This window comes from Misgurnus anguillicaudatus, chromosome 12 (genome assembly GCF_027580225.2).
Source record: "Misgurnus anguillicaudatus chromosome 12, ASM2758022v2, whole genome shotgun sequence".
Classification (NCBI taxonomy): Eukaryota; Metazoa; Chordata; class Actinopteri; order Cypriniformes; family Cobitidae; genus Misgurnus; species Misgurnus anguillicaudatus.
The window spans coordinates 35,359,013-35,373,746 of record NC_073348.2 but is presented as its reverse complement, the minus strand read 5'-3'; the positions used below and the strand labels follow the sequence as shown (position 1 = coordinate 35,373,746).

Here is a 14,734-nt window from a genome sequence, read left to right as displayed (position 1 = left end):
CAGGGGCGTTCCTAGACATAAAGCTCTACTGGGGCACAGGCCCCCCCCTTTTTTTTTTTGACTTTTTTTTACTTTTTCTTGAAAGCCTGCGGTGTGCAAGATACAATTTCCTTTGCTTAACCCATTGCTATTCCAACATTGCAACAAGTACTGGGAAAGACAAACATGTATTTAAAAATATTTAAGTATCATCTTCATATATACTTAACATTATTAACATGTTTAAAGGCATAAAATGTTTGGAAATAATGACAGCAGAGAAAATATTTTTATGCACATTTGCATTTTACATAATGATTAATAACTTATTTTTTATTTTTAAGAATATTTTCACTTTATGACTGCTACTAAAAAAATCTATCTTAGTTACTTAGTTAACTAAATATAAATTTCATATCTAAAAATAAAGAACAGTATAACACAGTTTTTGAATGTGAACAATGCAATTTTATAGACTATTGACAGAGGTTTTCCTGAGATTTTTTCTCTAATGTTTGAGACCTGACAGGGTAAGATGTTATGTGTCTTACCTCCCTTAAACTTATCATCTCTTACTTTTGCTTCCCTTTCCCTGCTTTGCACAAAACATTTCTGATGTCCATCACATGCGTCAATAGTGATAGGGTGAAAATAAGATTTTAAACCAACTCAATCGCGTGGCGTCACTTGTCTTGTACTTCGTATGCGGCTGCGCACGCCAAAACAGACGCGCACAGGCATGAATGGGTGCGTGGACGCGGACATGAATTGGGGCGTGCACGCGGCAGTGCGACTGCTGCGTCGCTTTTTCAAACGTGAGTTGGGTAACTACATTGCAAATAGATCCGTTTTGCCGCGATTATCTTTGTAAAGGAATACACCAGTTAACTGCTAAAATGTAAACTTGAAATTTACACAGGGGCACAAAAGATTTACACTGGGGCACATGCCCCAGTAAAAGGGGTCTAGCGACGCCCTTGCATAGTACCTAGACAACTTTTTAGTTCTCATTACCGCAACATGAGTTTGTAAATGCTTATATTTAATGTAATATCATGTTGCGGTTATGATAATTTTTGATAATGATAATCTAAAAAATTGTAATAATTCTATAAGATATATTTTTTAAATACTCTAAAAATAATGGTTATAGTAAGTTCAGACCTTAATCTTATATGTGCAAAAAAAATTGGCTTCAAGGGCTTTTTAAAAAATCTGATGCTGGACACCTTCTAACTATGCATTCACACCGCCACCGGCAAGAGCGCAAATAAAAGCTCTAGCTGCCCTGCCAACGATGCTAATGAAAAGGTGTAGTGGACGCTCTGACGCTCAAATGCATTCTCTGAACTCCTCTCAGGCAGAGGCTTCCGCCTTTCGATTGGTTGCCCCCGAAAATTTCCGCCTTCCGGTTGGTTGCCGCCGAACCGCGTCTTAGCTCATTACCATAAAGTTAAGCTGATTTAAACTCTCCTCGACGCTCACGCTGTACATAACGCGCCGCGCCACGAAAATGAATGACTTCCGGCCACTTTGACGCTCTCGCCAGTGGCGGTAAGAATGGACAGTAAGTCTGGATTTTGTGAGAATCACCCGTTAGCAATGCAAAAAGTTGATCGGTTCGAACCCAGGAAAATTGTACACATTGTAATGCACTGTAAGTTGCTTTGGATAAAAGCGTATGCTAAATGTAAATAAGAATCACTGGCCACAAATGGGCTCATGGAACCCAGCCAATAAAGGCAGGAGTTCAATTCTGTGGGTCCAGCTTTGCCTTGCAGCTCAACAGTTTCTGAGAGATGCCACATGGCCCCGCCCCCTCAGCATCGCTGAGCTCACTGCCACATGTAGGCTAATGGAAGCCAGCCAATGAGAGGAGAGTGAGTAAAGTCAGGTGATAAGGTGACTGTCAGGCCTGGTTAGTGAGTGCACTGGAGAAGTGAAATGAGGTAGCTAATCTCATCTCAAACACAAACATGCAGAACAGAGAAACACCGTTAGTAATAGCTGAAAGACATGCATTGAAAACATTTTCGAAACGCAGTTATCATCCGAAAAATCTATAGTTTGTGATTTTCTTTATCTTTTGAAGGCACTGACTCACTGGAATCTCTCTGTGGTATTTGACGCAGCACCGGTTTAAAGCGAATCTCACAAATAAGGGAAAACTCAATAATTTGTTCATGACCTACTTTCGCTATGGCTGACTCTTCCTAAGAAACCCCTATAAGACACTAGGAGTTGTTTCTGCAAGTAAAACTGATCCAGTGCCACGGGATATCCATTGACTTCAATGACTATAAGAGAGTACGCGAGATATAGTGAAAGAATGAGAGAGTGAGCAAGAGTAGACCAGAGAGAGCGTGAATAAGTGAGCGAGCAGGAAAGTATCTGATTGGGGTGTTAGATAACATTGGTCTGCAGTTCTCTGATGAATCATCAGCTCTGGTAACAGGACACACTGCCGCAGGTCTCACATCTGAGCTGGAGGAGCCTGCACATCTTTACAGGCATCTGGCCAATTAAATAAGAACACAGGAACAAACGAGGCATCCAGAACGCAATGAGGTTAGAGATGAGAGATCTGCAGCACCCCCAGAATGATTACAGGAACAACATCAAACAAAAGTCCTTGTACATCATACAGCCACTTCCTTTGTGAACAGCACCGACAGATTAGTTTGTTCAGTGTCAGCTTTAAAATTTTCGGAGCCACTCCTCTAATGTGAAAAAGAAAGACAGATCCAGCTGAAATTAAATACAACTGCAGAATAAATCGAAAGCTTTGGATTGACTATACATGCCAATACTGTGTAAGAGTAAAGCACATGAACAAACTTTTCGAAAACATTACAAGTTAAATATAACTTTTTGCTTCTTCTGGGAGAGAAAATGGGCAATTGTGTGAATAATGTACCCGTGCTATAGCAAACCAGCAGCACTTTTCTTTTGCTGCGTAAGCATTTCCTAACAAGCTATAACAAAAGGGCATCTCTAAATGTTGCTGAGCATGTCAAAACAAGAGCCCTCTCGAATGTACACGGTCTGATCTCAACTTAAAGGGATAGGTCACCCAAAAATAAAAATTCTTTATATTAATTCTTAATTTTTTTCCCAGCTTTATAATGACATTGGATAGTGCCCCATTATTAAATCTCCAAAAATGTATCTATCCATAAAAAACAAACAATCTATACTATTATTATTTATATATATATATACACACAGCGCTGTGCAAAATTCTTAGGCCACCATGCCAGAATTGGATTTGTTGTTTTTGCAATGTTATATTGATCATATAACTGTTTCTCAATTGTTGTATCTTTGAAAATGTGTATATAGTATTAAAAACTGTTTAAAAATGAGCACTTGAGCAATAGCAGGAAACTGCAGGATCTCTTAAACCTAAATAAAATTAAATCCTATTTTTTTAATTTAAAAGAAATTAGTCTTTACTTCATTCTGCTTAAAAACCCTCAAGATGTGTTTAGTGCCAAGAGAGGTCACACTCAACAATGCCTAAAGAAGATTTAGTTATGAAAATTAAATTATTTATTTTTTTGTACATATTTCCCGTATTTTCTGTTTGTACCTTATTAAAAAAGAAATTGAAAAATCAAAACATTAAATAATTAAATAATGAAAATTAATATATTTTTATTTAAAACAGTCAAATAAAACTTTTTTTGAAGAAACTATGACAAAAAAAATGAACACATACTAGATTATTAATTAATTAAATGATTTTACCTCTATGGGAATAGCTGCGTGATGAAGTGAAACTAAAGGGTTAATAAACACAAACTAAAGCAGATGTTGTAGAACGTCTGGCGAATGATTATACATAGCGGGAAAATTTTAAAAACGGATTATTTCCCACTATTAATTACATTATCTTAAAGGAGTGTAACTACTAGCATGTAAATAATGCACATAAACAAAGTGAGCAAGAGCGCCTAACAATTATATCTAATCAACAGGCACGTGAAACCTAGCTAGCAGGTTGCTCAAACTACAAATTCACCAGCCAACTTACTTTAAAATTGCAAAAACTATAGACTAATACAATAACATGTTTTATCAACTAGCTATCCTCAAGACAGTGTTGTGCCAGTGCACGCTCGCGGTGTGAAGCGCGTCCGCGCCATTCTCTGAGATGTTTTATCAACTGGCTAGTTATCCTCCAGACAGTGACAGTCCGGACCACGTCTTTCTCATTTCGGCCATGTGGCGCGCGTCCCCGCTCGCGGTGTGATGCGCGTACGCGCTATTCTCCTAGATGCACTTGACGGCCTTTTGTGCAGTGATTTTTATTTATTTTTTTAACGACCTAGTTAAGGCGGTAGGGTTTCCAAGCTTAGGTGGGCCGCCTTAACTGAAATGTGCTGCAGGAAACCCTGGATTAGTTCTGGTGAATATATGTGATTTAAAAATGGGACACTATTCAATGCCATAATAAAGCTGAAAAGAGCCAGAAAACTGATATTATACATATTCATATACACCTGATGGCTTGAGTGCGAGTAAAATATGGACTATAAGTATAAACTATTACTTTAAAATACATTGTGTGGACACAACCACAGAGAAACTTCTCAAAAAATATTATTTTGGGTTTCACTAAAGAAATAATCAATAGAAAAAAGATATACAAGTTTTGAACGACATGAAGGTGAATAAATGATGACAGATTTTGTATTTTTGGGTGAACTATCACTTTAAAGAGATTAAGAGAGAGGGATGCTGGCAGTCCTTTATTGGTTCTTCCGGCTTCCTTAAACGACTGCTAATCAGACAAAAGGCACACATCCAGTACAGACACATGCATGCACGCGCACAGCATCTGTGTTCATCAAAGCTTTCTGCTTAAAAAGAAACAGATGTAGTTACTATGACACGGACACAATGACCCTGAACTCATGTCAACCACAGAGCATGAGAAGTTACTCTCTCATCATCTCATTCAACTGTGTTAATCTGTCTTCCAGCTGATCACACCATAGATTTTTTGTCTTGCTTGCATGCTTTTCTAACTGGACTTCAAGACACTAAACCGCAAACAAAATGTATACTGATGTGTCAAGTGTTTAGGGCAAACTCCCATTCCACTTGAGCAATAGCAGGAAACTGCAGGATCTTTTAAACCTAAATAAAATTAAATCCTAATTCTAATTTTAAAGAAATTTCATTCTGCTCAAGATGCTCAAAAACGCTCAAGATGTGTTAAGTGTCAAGAGAGGTCACACTTAACACTGACGATGCCTAAAGAAGACATTTAGGGGTTCCCACACCTTAGTTAACTTCAAATTCAAGGACCTTTAAAGGACTTTCCAGGTCCAATACCCTCAAATTCAAGGACTAAATGTGGGGACACATTTCAAGTAAGAGCAAGTATACATTGTGTTACCTTTTAAGATACATTGTTACAGTTCCCTTTCGAGGGAACTCGCGCTGCGTCACTGTGGTGACACTTTGGGGACGCCTCCAGGGGTAAGTGCATCTGAATTTGTATATCAAATTCAACCAATGGTGAGGCTTAATGACAAAGACAGGGTGACGCGGGAGCCAGGAAGTATACCGCTATCTTAAATATTGCCAAAGACGGCGTTACAGGGATGCAGGAAGTATGACAAGGAAGACGCAGCGTCTCGTTCCCTTCTCAGGAAACAACAGTTACATACGTAATCAAGACGTTTTCATGTGTCAAACACAACTATGCAAAAAAGCATTTTGGTATGAATCAACATTCACATACAGAAGATATAAGCATTCAAAGAGAACAGTTTAGCACGTGTGCTTAAAAGGCTAGAAATGTTATGATATCTACACTGCACAGGGAATAATATGGATTTTTTTTCCAGAAAACTTGCATAAAATAGATTCAAGCACTTTCAATGACCTGTATCTATGCATGTATATTTTCAAAATCTTCCTAGGAACTTGAATTTTCCCCCTAGATTCACAAACTTTCAAGGATTTCAAGGACCCGTGGGAACCCTGAGTCCTGAAAATTAAATGTTTTATTATTTTTTTTCTACATATTTCCTGCATTTTCTGTTTGTATCGTAATAAAATAGATTGAAAAATAAATATGGATGGACATTAAAACTGCTAAAACTACACAGCTGGTGGTGGTGGTGGCCTAAGACTTTTGCACAGTACTGTAGATAATTTATTATAACATGTTTAAATTGCCACTTTGTAAGTGTGAGCAAAAATGTGCAGTTTTTGGGTGTGTCCTTTTAAATGCAAATAAGCTGATCTCTGCACTAAATGGCAGTGCCGTGGTCGTATAGTACAGATTAAGGGGTGGCATTATCCCCTTTTGACATCACAAGGGGAGCCAAACTTCAACGACCTATTCCTTCACACGCCTGCAGAGAATGGTCTACCAAAACCAAGTTACTGGGTTGATCTTTTTAGGTTGATAGAAGCACTGGGGACCCAATTATAGCACCTGTTTAAGTGTCATGATACAGTAAAACCACAGTAGCCACAAATAGAGCACAAACGTGTTTTTACTTCAGTAAACAGATTGGCCAAGATATATGTAGTAACAGCGAATCGTTCAGCTTGTTGAGCCAATAATATGCTCTGTAACAGCTCATCCTCGAACGCCATTGGGGACAGAAAAAAGCTTGATTATATCAAAAAGACCGATAGATTTCAGTGAATGAGAAATATGAGTTAATGGATTGCGTAAACGAGAACAATTAATTCACATAAAAGATTCGTTCAAAAAGAATGATTCATTTAGGAACGTAACATCACTGTACAGATCAGTTTGAAGTCATCTAAAACTAAAAATGTTGTTTGGTCAACAGCAACTACGACTGTCATCATTTGCCAAAGAAGTGAGACAAACCACAGATTTGAAACCATAACCCACAATTATTTACAAAAACAACACCAGCCTCGCTCGCCATGCATCGGTTTAGAGGAAACTTCTGCTTTTTTGACAGCGTTTACCAGTATCTTACTGGTAAAAGAATAACGCCGCTGAATAGCACATTTGTGACTTTCCTGTTAGTTTTTATTTTTATGGTCATTTACCGAAATTACAGTGTGAAAGAGGCTTGACTTGATGCAAGTTGCAACCCATAAGCTACTCTCTTTGCATGAAATACACTTAGACTTCTAAAAGCCCTGCCTCATCCAAATGATAGCTGTCACTCAAACCTAACCATTACAAATTAAAGTAATGAATTAAAACCCAAATTTAAGAAATAAAGTAGATCTTGTTTAAATATGCATAATGTGTATATTTAATGCACCGTACAATATTTAAATAATACAACACAATAAAATACATGAAACATGCTGTCATGCATTATATCTTTCAATAAATAATAGAATAATGCTTTCCTATTCAATATTCAAGAACATAATATTTCAAAAACATTGTCTGATAACCTTTTCATGCATTATACTTCTTAATGTTTAAAATTACAGTTACAACTATTTACAGGATTCATACAACTGATTATCAATTATATTAATAAAACAATAATAATAATCAACACTAGCAATAGGTATACATAGATATAGAAAAAGTATTTAGGAATCACATAACAATCCTTTGAATGACTTCTCTTAAATAACTCTCAAAGATCAAAATGACTGGTGGATAAACTACTACACATAAACATGTTGTGTACGTTCCAACATAATGAATGATAAGTTTTCCTCAATTCCCGACCCATCAATGGAGCTTAATTCAATCGATCACGCGTAACAGTATCTGTGACAGTAAAAGACTGAATCAAGTGACCATTAAAAATATGAAAACAACAGAAAAGAGCAAAGGAAATGACAAAAAAAAGATTTGTCATGACTTACTTATCTCGGCGGAAGTGAAGTCTTTTCCTGAGCATGGACATTCGCAGGTGACAGCTCAGTTTGACGGGTGAGATGCATGATAATGTCCTGCTCTGAACCATGATGCTATATACTCCTGCGGCCCGACACACGGTACAAACTGACTCCTTATTACTGAACCAAGTCCTATCTACTCTCTTTCTCTCTCTCTCTCTCTTGCTCTTCACAGCTTGTGTCCTGCAGTGACCCAGATCCTACGTCTTCTGTGTGTGCTGCACATCAGTACACCTTGTTTGTTTGGCAGCATAAAGACCATCAGATAGACCACAAGAGACTAATATGACCCTCCGTGTATCATGGGCTAACAATACCAAAGGGGCTTTAAAGAAGTGGTTCAAGCTAAAATAAAAAAATCTGTCATTATTTACTATAAACTTGTAAGACAAATATAATTGTTTTGATATTCAGTTTATGATAACCAAGGGTGGAGAAGCTCATCTGTTAATGTTCACTTTAATTCCAGATCTATTTCGAATATGACCCTCATGGGTTTGACGTCACGGCGAGACGCTCGAAAAGCAACGACTTTTGGTATTGTTCACGCTAGTCGGTGACCACTTATGAATGACATTTGAAGTATATTGCTTTACATGATCTTTAAAATTATTCTCTAAAAATTTTCTTTAAAGGTGCATTGTGTAACTTCTAGAAGGATCTCTTGACAGAAATGCAATATAATATTCATAACTATATTTACTGTGGTGTATAAAAGTTTTTCTCAAACCTTTTCAGCGTGCGATCCCCTTTGTTTATGGTGCAATCCTTCGCGCCCCCCCCCCCCCCAAAGAAAATTTATGACAAAAAAAAGTTCTAAAACTTCACATTTTAATTAAACAAAACATTAAATTATACAAAGTAGTGCTGCCTTACTTTTTTTAGGTTTAATTTCACAGAATTCATGATAAATTAATGTATTTTATAAAGTGTCATAAAACTGGGGCCCCCCTGGCACCATCTCGCGGCCCCCCTGGGGGCCCCGGACCCCAGTTTGAGAACCACTGGTGTATAATAACCTTACAAAATGAACTGTATTGTTTTTATATTACGTTAGAATGAGCATCTTTTATTTACAAACATTTTGGGTCCCCTTACATGGAAGTTGTGTTTTGTCCTTTGGTGGCTACCGTAGCTTCTCTATGCATTTCCAAATGAAGACTGAGCTGTTGGTTGCAATTCACAGTCTTACTCCTAGATGCCACTAAAAATCTACATACTGGTCCTTTAAAGTGGATATATCATGAAAATCTGACTTTTTCCATGTTTAAGTGCTATAATTGGGTCCCCAGTGCTTCTATCAACCTAGAAAATGTGACAAATAAGAACCCAGTAACTTAGTTTTGGTAAACCATTCTCTGTAAGCATATTGGTAATTGAAATTTGCCTCCCCTTGTGATGTCAGAAGGGGATAATACCGGCCCTTAATCTGGACTATCCAACCACGAGACTTAGTGCAGATATCAACTCATTTGCATTTAAAAGGACACACCCAAAAATTGCACATTTTTGCTTACACCTACAAAGTGGCAATTTTAACATGTTATAATAAATTATCTATATGATATTTTGAGCTATAACTTCACATATTTACTCTGGAAACACCAAAGATTTATTTGACATCTTAAAAAAGTCTTGTGAAATGTCCCCTTTAATATTCGGTGTTTGGCCGAACAATTGAAAAGGCAGAATAAATTTTACAGAATAATGAGGTCTTTCATGACGCGAAAGAGATACAGAATCCATGTGATCATAATATACATGAGTAGAGAAAGATCTGAGTTATCTGTTGTCCTGGGACATAGCTACTATAGCTTACGTGAGTGTTTGCACGTGAAAGCCGTGTTTTTACACCATGATTCATCCAGGCAGTCCGAACATTCATCACTTTTAACAAGCATTACCTGCTCGTACGTCACAACAGATTTAAAAATAAGCTCAGGAATCAGCTAAAATGAGGCTGCTGAGCATACAAAAACTATTGTGTGCGTACAGACCTTTACAAAACTGACCTTAGCAGGTGTACTGCACAAATGCACACATGGCTAAATAAATAAAGCCAGAACTTTTATCCAACTATTTTGGTTACTATTCTTTTCTAACACACATAAGGTCAACAATACAGTATATTGCTGCTCATGCACTTTAAGCATATAAACAAAACAAATAGTTGATTAGAGAGACATATTTCATAAATCCAGAATAAAATAAAAGAGTTTCAGAGGTGCCTGATACAACACAACCAATAAATGCCTAATGCTTGCAGGAAAAAGACTCATGTGATATCGGCTGTTTCTCTGTACCGGCTGAGGACAACAAGAACATTTGAGGACTGCTAAAAATCTTCAGATATTTTCACTGAAAAACCTCCATAGCTGATTTCAGCACATTTATTTACGCAACAGAATCACATAGGGCGGAAGATAACGTATAATGATCCGATAATCTAAAATAGCTTACAGTGGATGACATGCAAAGGGAGTTTTTATTTATAAGCAAAAGACAGAAAGTGAGATCTGTGGTCAGACTCTTAAACCAATAAGCGGATGCAGAACTTGTGAGAAAAGGAGAACATCTTTAAAAGCAAAACATGAACCACCAAAAAAACAGGAAATCTTCAACCACTCGTGGGAACTACAACTTGAACCTGACATGCTTAACATTAATATCATACATCTTTTTATATTAACGCATTTGGCAGGTGTTTTCACCCAAAGTGACTTATGGTGCATCTACACATTTTATTAATATCCAGTGGCGGCCGGCGACTTCTTTTTTCGAGGGCGCTCGATGTGAAGTTCGTCACAACATGTATGTAGCCCGTCATGTGTGTGGTTCCTTTTTTCAAAATATGTGCGCATCAAGAGATCCTGTGTGCATTACGTGTCTTGTCAAAATAAGACGCGTCTAAAGGGTTTATGACAAAAGAGATGCTCGTGTTTGCCAGAAACTCGCATAATCTCATGCGTAATCTGAGTTTAGTGTTAAGGGAGTTTCTTGCGTATATTTTGTGAAAGTGAGCGTCTCTTTTATCATAAACAAGTTTGACACGTGTGCAGCAGGCACTTATTTTAACAAAACACATATTTTGAAAACGCAAGCAACACACATGACACTCCTAACACTTATTTTGAATTAGCACCCTTCGGATGAGCAGTCACGAGCCGCCGCTGTTAGTATCTGTGTTGCCTGAGAATCAAACTCAATGCCTTTGCGTTGGTTATGCACTGCTCAACAATTGAGATAAAAAAAACGCACACACTTAAGCTACAGTAACCATCTGTACTCACTGAGCATCTGGCAGATGGGCCACCCATGGTCCGTTAACATAAATGGTGATGCTAACTTCCAATCTGAGTACTGTTTTACAAAATATGGTTGTTCCCGTTACAAGATAAGAGTCGTACTTCCATACTGTACAAAACAAGCTAATATGTGGACAAGATTTAATTCTGAATCAGAAGTCGAAAGTATGGCTACATGATATTACTGCATGGCCAAACAACTGGGCTTTCAGTGCTTTGACCAACAACCTCCCCCTAGTGGACACAAGGCGGATGTACAGTAAGATGCCACTAATGATGGACACATTAGCATTAACCTTGAATGATTACTCAAGCTCATTGAGAAAATGTACTTTAAAACAGCTGTATTATTAACATACAAACCATAGTGACAACCAATACACACACACAAAGTAAAGCAACTGATGTGTACCTGTCCTCACGTGCGTTCGGACTTAAATAACGTGTGGTGGACTCCTCTTCATGACTGCTCTGCAGGCTGCTCTGCTGACTGCTGTAACACAAAGCATAAGATCTGGATCAGAAATACACAGAGGACTGATTCAAGATTGAGATACAGATTTACACATATAGATCTGATCTCCTGTCACACAGAATGAGATAATGATTTACATACACAAACCTGATCTCCTCTCGCAAAGAAGACTGAGATACAAACAGATTTACACACACAGATCTGAGCTCCTCTCACACAAGTGAATTAGATACATACAGTACACACATTCGACACACAGTAACACGTTTTACTCACGGGACCAGCTTTAAATGAAAAAGTTGGTAGACCACATTCAGCTCAGAAAATTCAAATAGGCGGTAATGTTAAAAGCCATCTGGTTCAACCATGTGATGGTCTGATGAAAAGCCGAGAGACTCAAAACACCACGAGGTGTGATGATAACAAGCTGTTTTCAGACTTCTAGAGATGTGTATACCAAATTTTTCTTTTAAAGCTGCTTCCCATGGTTTTTGGTTGAGGGTCTTCAAATTGAGCAAGATTGTTACTATATATGAAGAGTTTCGTTCCAAAACGCGATAAATTGCATTTTTTTAAAAAAGAGTTACCACCAAAATCAGTATTGTATCAGGTATTAAAAAGTAAATTCTTAATTTAACGCAAAATCCGATATCCGCCGTGTTATTCTGTCATCTTTTCTCCCTTTTTTCCCAAAACGTGATAAACGCCAGTCCTCCTTCTCTGCAGAATGCAGTAAATCCGCTCAACAAATCACAGCGCACAATTCCACACATTGTAAACATTAATGGTGGTGCATTGAAAACACAGAGAATCCTAGTTTTCTTTTTAGTGTTTTGATTTATGCCATTAATGTTTAATCACTGTATACTACTAGTCAACTAAATGAATATAACATGGCAAAGATGAATGCACATTTATATATTAATTCAATAGATTTACAGCATTTTGGAAAAAAGTGTCGTAATGGATTTATTGCATTTTGCAGAAAAAAAATCTGTTTTTATAATAAACATTATGTGAAAGTTTGTAACAGAAAACAATGGTCTTCATCTTGTCACTTTCTTGGTATAGAAACACGTTTTTACCGAAATTAGGCAAAATGGATTTATTGCAGGGCTCCAGACGAACTTTTTTCACTAGGAGCACAGTGGCCCCAACTGAAAATTTTAGGGGCGCAACCAGAAAATTTAGGGGCACACACTGTAAATCAACATGCTAACCAAATATTCACATTTCTACTAATTTTCACTGTATTACTAATAAATACTTTAATGATAAATGCAGAAAGTACAGTGTGCTTTTTCAAATTCAGTGTCTCTCCAAAATGCAATTTGGAGGCAATTGTGTTTTTGTACCAAACTTTTCATATATACATGCATTTGTTTTTGATCATTATGAAAACTATTATGAATATTTACAGTAATAGAAAATGCTTAACAACATAAAATGTGCTGATCGTTTCAGAGTTCACACGACACATACTGTATGGTAGTAGCTGAATGCACAAATATCTGCATTACATTATAAATCTGTGTGTATTTTGTGAACCATTAGCTTGCACCAAACAGAAAGTGTTCAGGATGTCTGATTCATAAAATGAAACCAAACCTTGAAATTAATATTTTATGGTTTTATAGTGAATAATCTCCACTAGAGGGCAGGACTGAATGTCCCATTTACATTACATTACTTTTATCCAAAGCGACTTAAAGTGCATTCAAAGTTAATTTATTTTATTACAAACGTGTGTTTTCTGGCACTCAAACCCACAACCTTTGCACTGCTAGCAATGCTCTACCAACTTGAAATACAGAAACACATTGTGCATTAGGATATACAGTATTAATGATAAGATCTTTACAGCATCCCCGGTTACAAATCCCCAATGTGCTATTGTCACTTCCTTAAGAAAATACATGACACACATTTAACCACAAAATTGGTTTCCTTGGCACCTCATTTCTTGAATGCAGCGCACAAAGGAAGCAGGTGATAAAACACAGACAAACTGCAAAACAGCAAAGCCCCAGATCAGTGAACACTGAAGTATTGAAGAGGATTTACCAGCAGACACTTGACCACCCACAGATGAAACCTCGCTGAAAAGTGGGTTTTGAAAGTGAGCGAGAAATGTTTATAGTTTAATTTATTATAGCAAATGTTGGATAACAGCTCAGCATACTGTGCTTTCTTTCTGTATAAAGTTTAACCTGGTACTGGTGTTGCTATGGGTTCTGGGCTGCTTTTCCTACACTATCTAGTCAAACTCTTACTTTTTTTGCAAATAACATGTAGAAACATTTAATATATGCATAAACCTTAAGATGAAAGCTTAAGAACACTCACTTGAAATCTGTATGGGTATTGTGAAACCTGTTTCAAATGACTGGTTCTGTATTTCTAGCCTAATTTCACACATTGCTAAGCTATCCACCTTATTTTTGACATAAATGTGGGAGACGCCATCATTGAGCTCTTTTGTGTAAGACTTCGGGTAAGCCACTTACCGGTAAGCTAATGGTAGTCGTATTGCGAGGGACACGACTGTCTTGTTAATGTTTATTATTAAATCCAGAAAGACTGACATAATTTTTGCAGTTAGGGGTTGCCATGAAAACACAAAAAATCTCTACAAAACATTTGGGTTTAAAGGCGGAGTTCATGATGTTAGAAAGCCAATGTTGATATTTGAAATCACCTAACACGCCCCTACCCCAATAGAATCTGGACCTTCTGTTGATAGACCCGCCCCACACATAGGCAACCCAGCAAGGATGTCGGTTAGTAGACACGCTCCTTACTGCTGATTGGCTATAAGTGTGTTTTGGTAGTCGGCCCGTCTCCTTTTCCAAAGCGTTTTTCAAACATCGTGGACTCCGCCTTTAACTATAATACACACACAAGAGAACATGATCTGTATTCACACACATCCATCCAGTAAAACCTTTCATAAAAATACCTAGTACATAATCAGTCTCACGACAAGTCATGTTATAGTAACGAAAATTTTGATTAATTTATTCGTGTTTGATGACACGAATTTCCGGTGTTTTTCGTGTCTCTCTAGACCAGTGTTTCCCAACCCTGGTCCTCGGGCACCCCC

At 37.4% G+C, this 14,734-nt stretch overlaps 1 protein-coding gene across 4 annotated transcripts in view; it reads right to left on the bottom strand.

Annotated features, from left to right (window-relative positions):
* Positions 1-14,734, bottom strand: part of gramd1ba (GRAM domain containing 1Ba) — a 60,856-nt gene that overhangs the window by 42,502 nt on the left and 3,620 nt on the right. For all 4 annotated transcript variants that reach the window (XM_055207823.2, XM_055207825.2, XM_055207824.2 and 1 more), the window contains exon 3: positions 11,569-11,649. In XM_055207823.2, the coding sequence (XP_055063798.2) occupies positions 11,569-11,649 (81 nt within the window). The remainder of the gene's footprint in view (positions 1-11,568; positions 11,650-14,734) is intronic.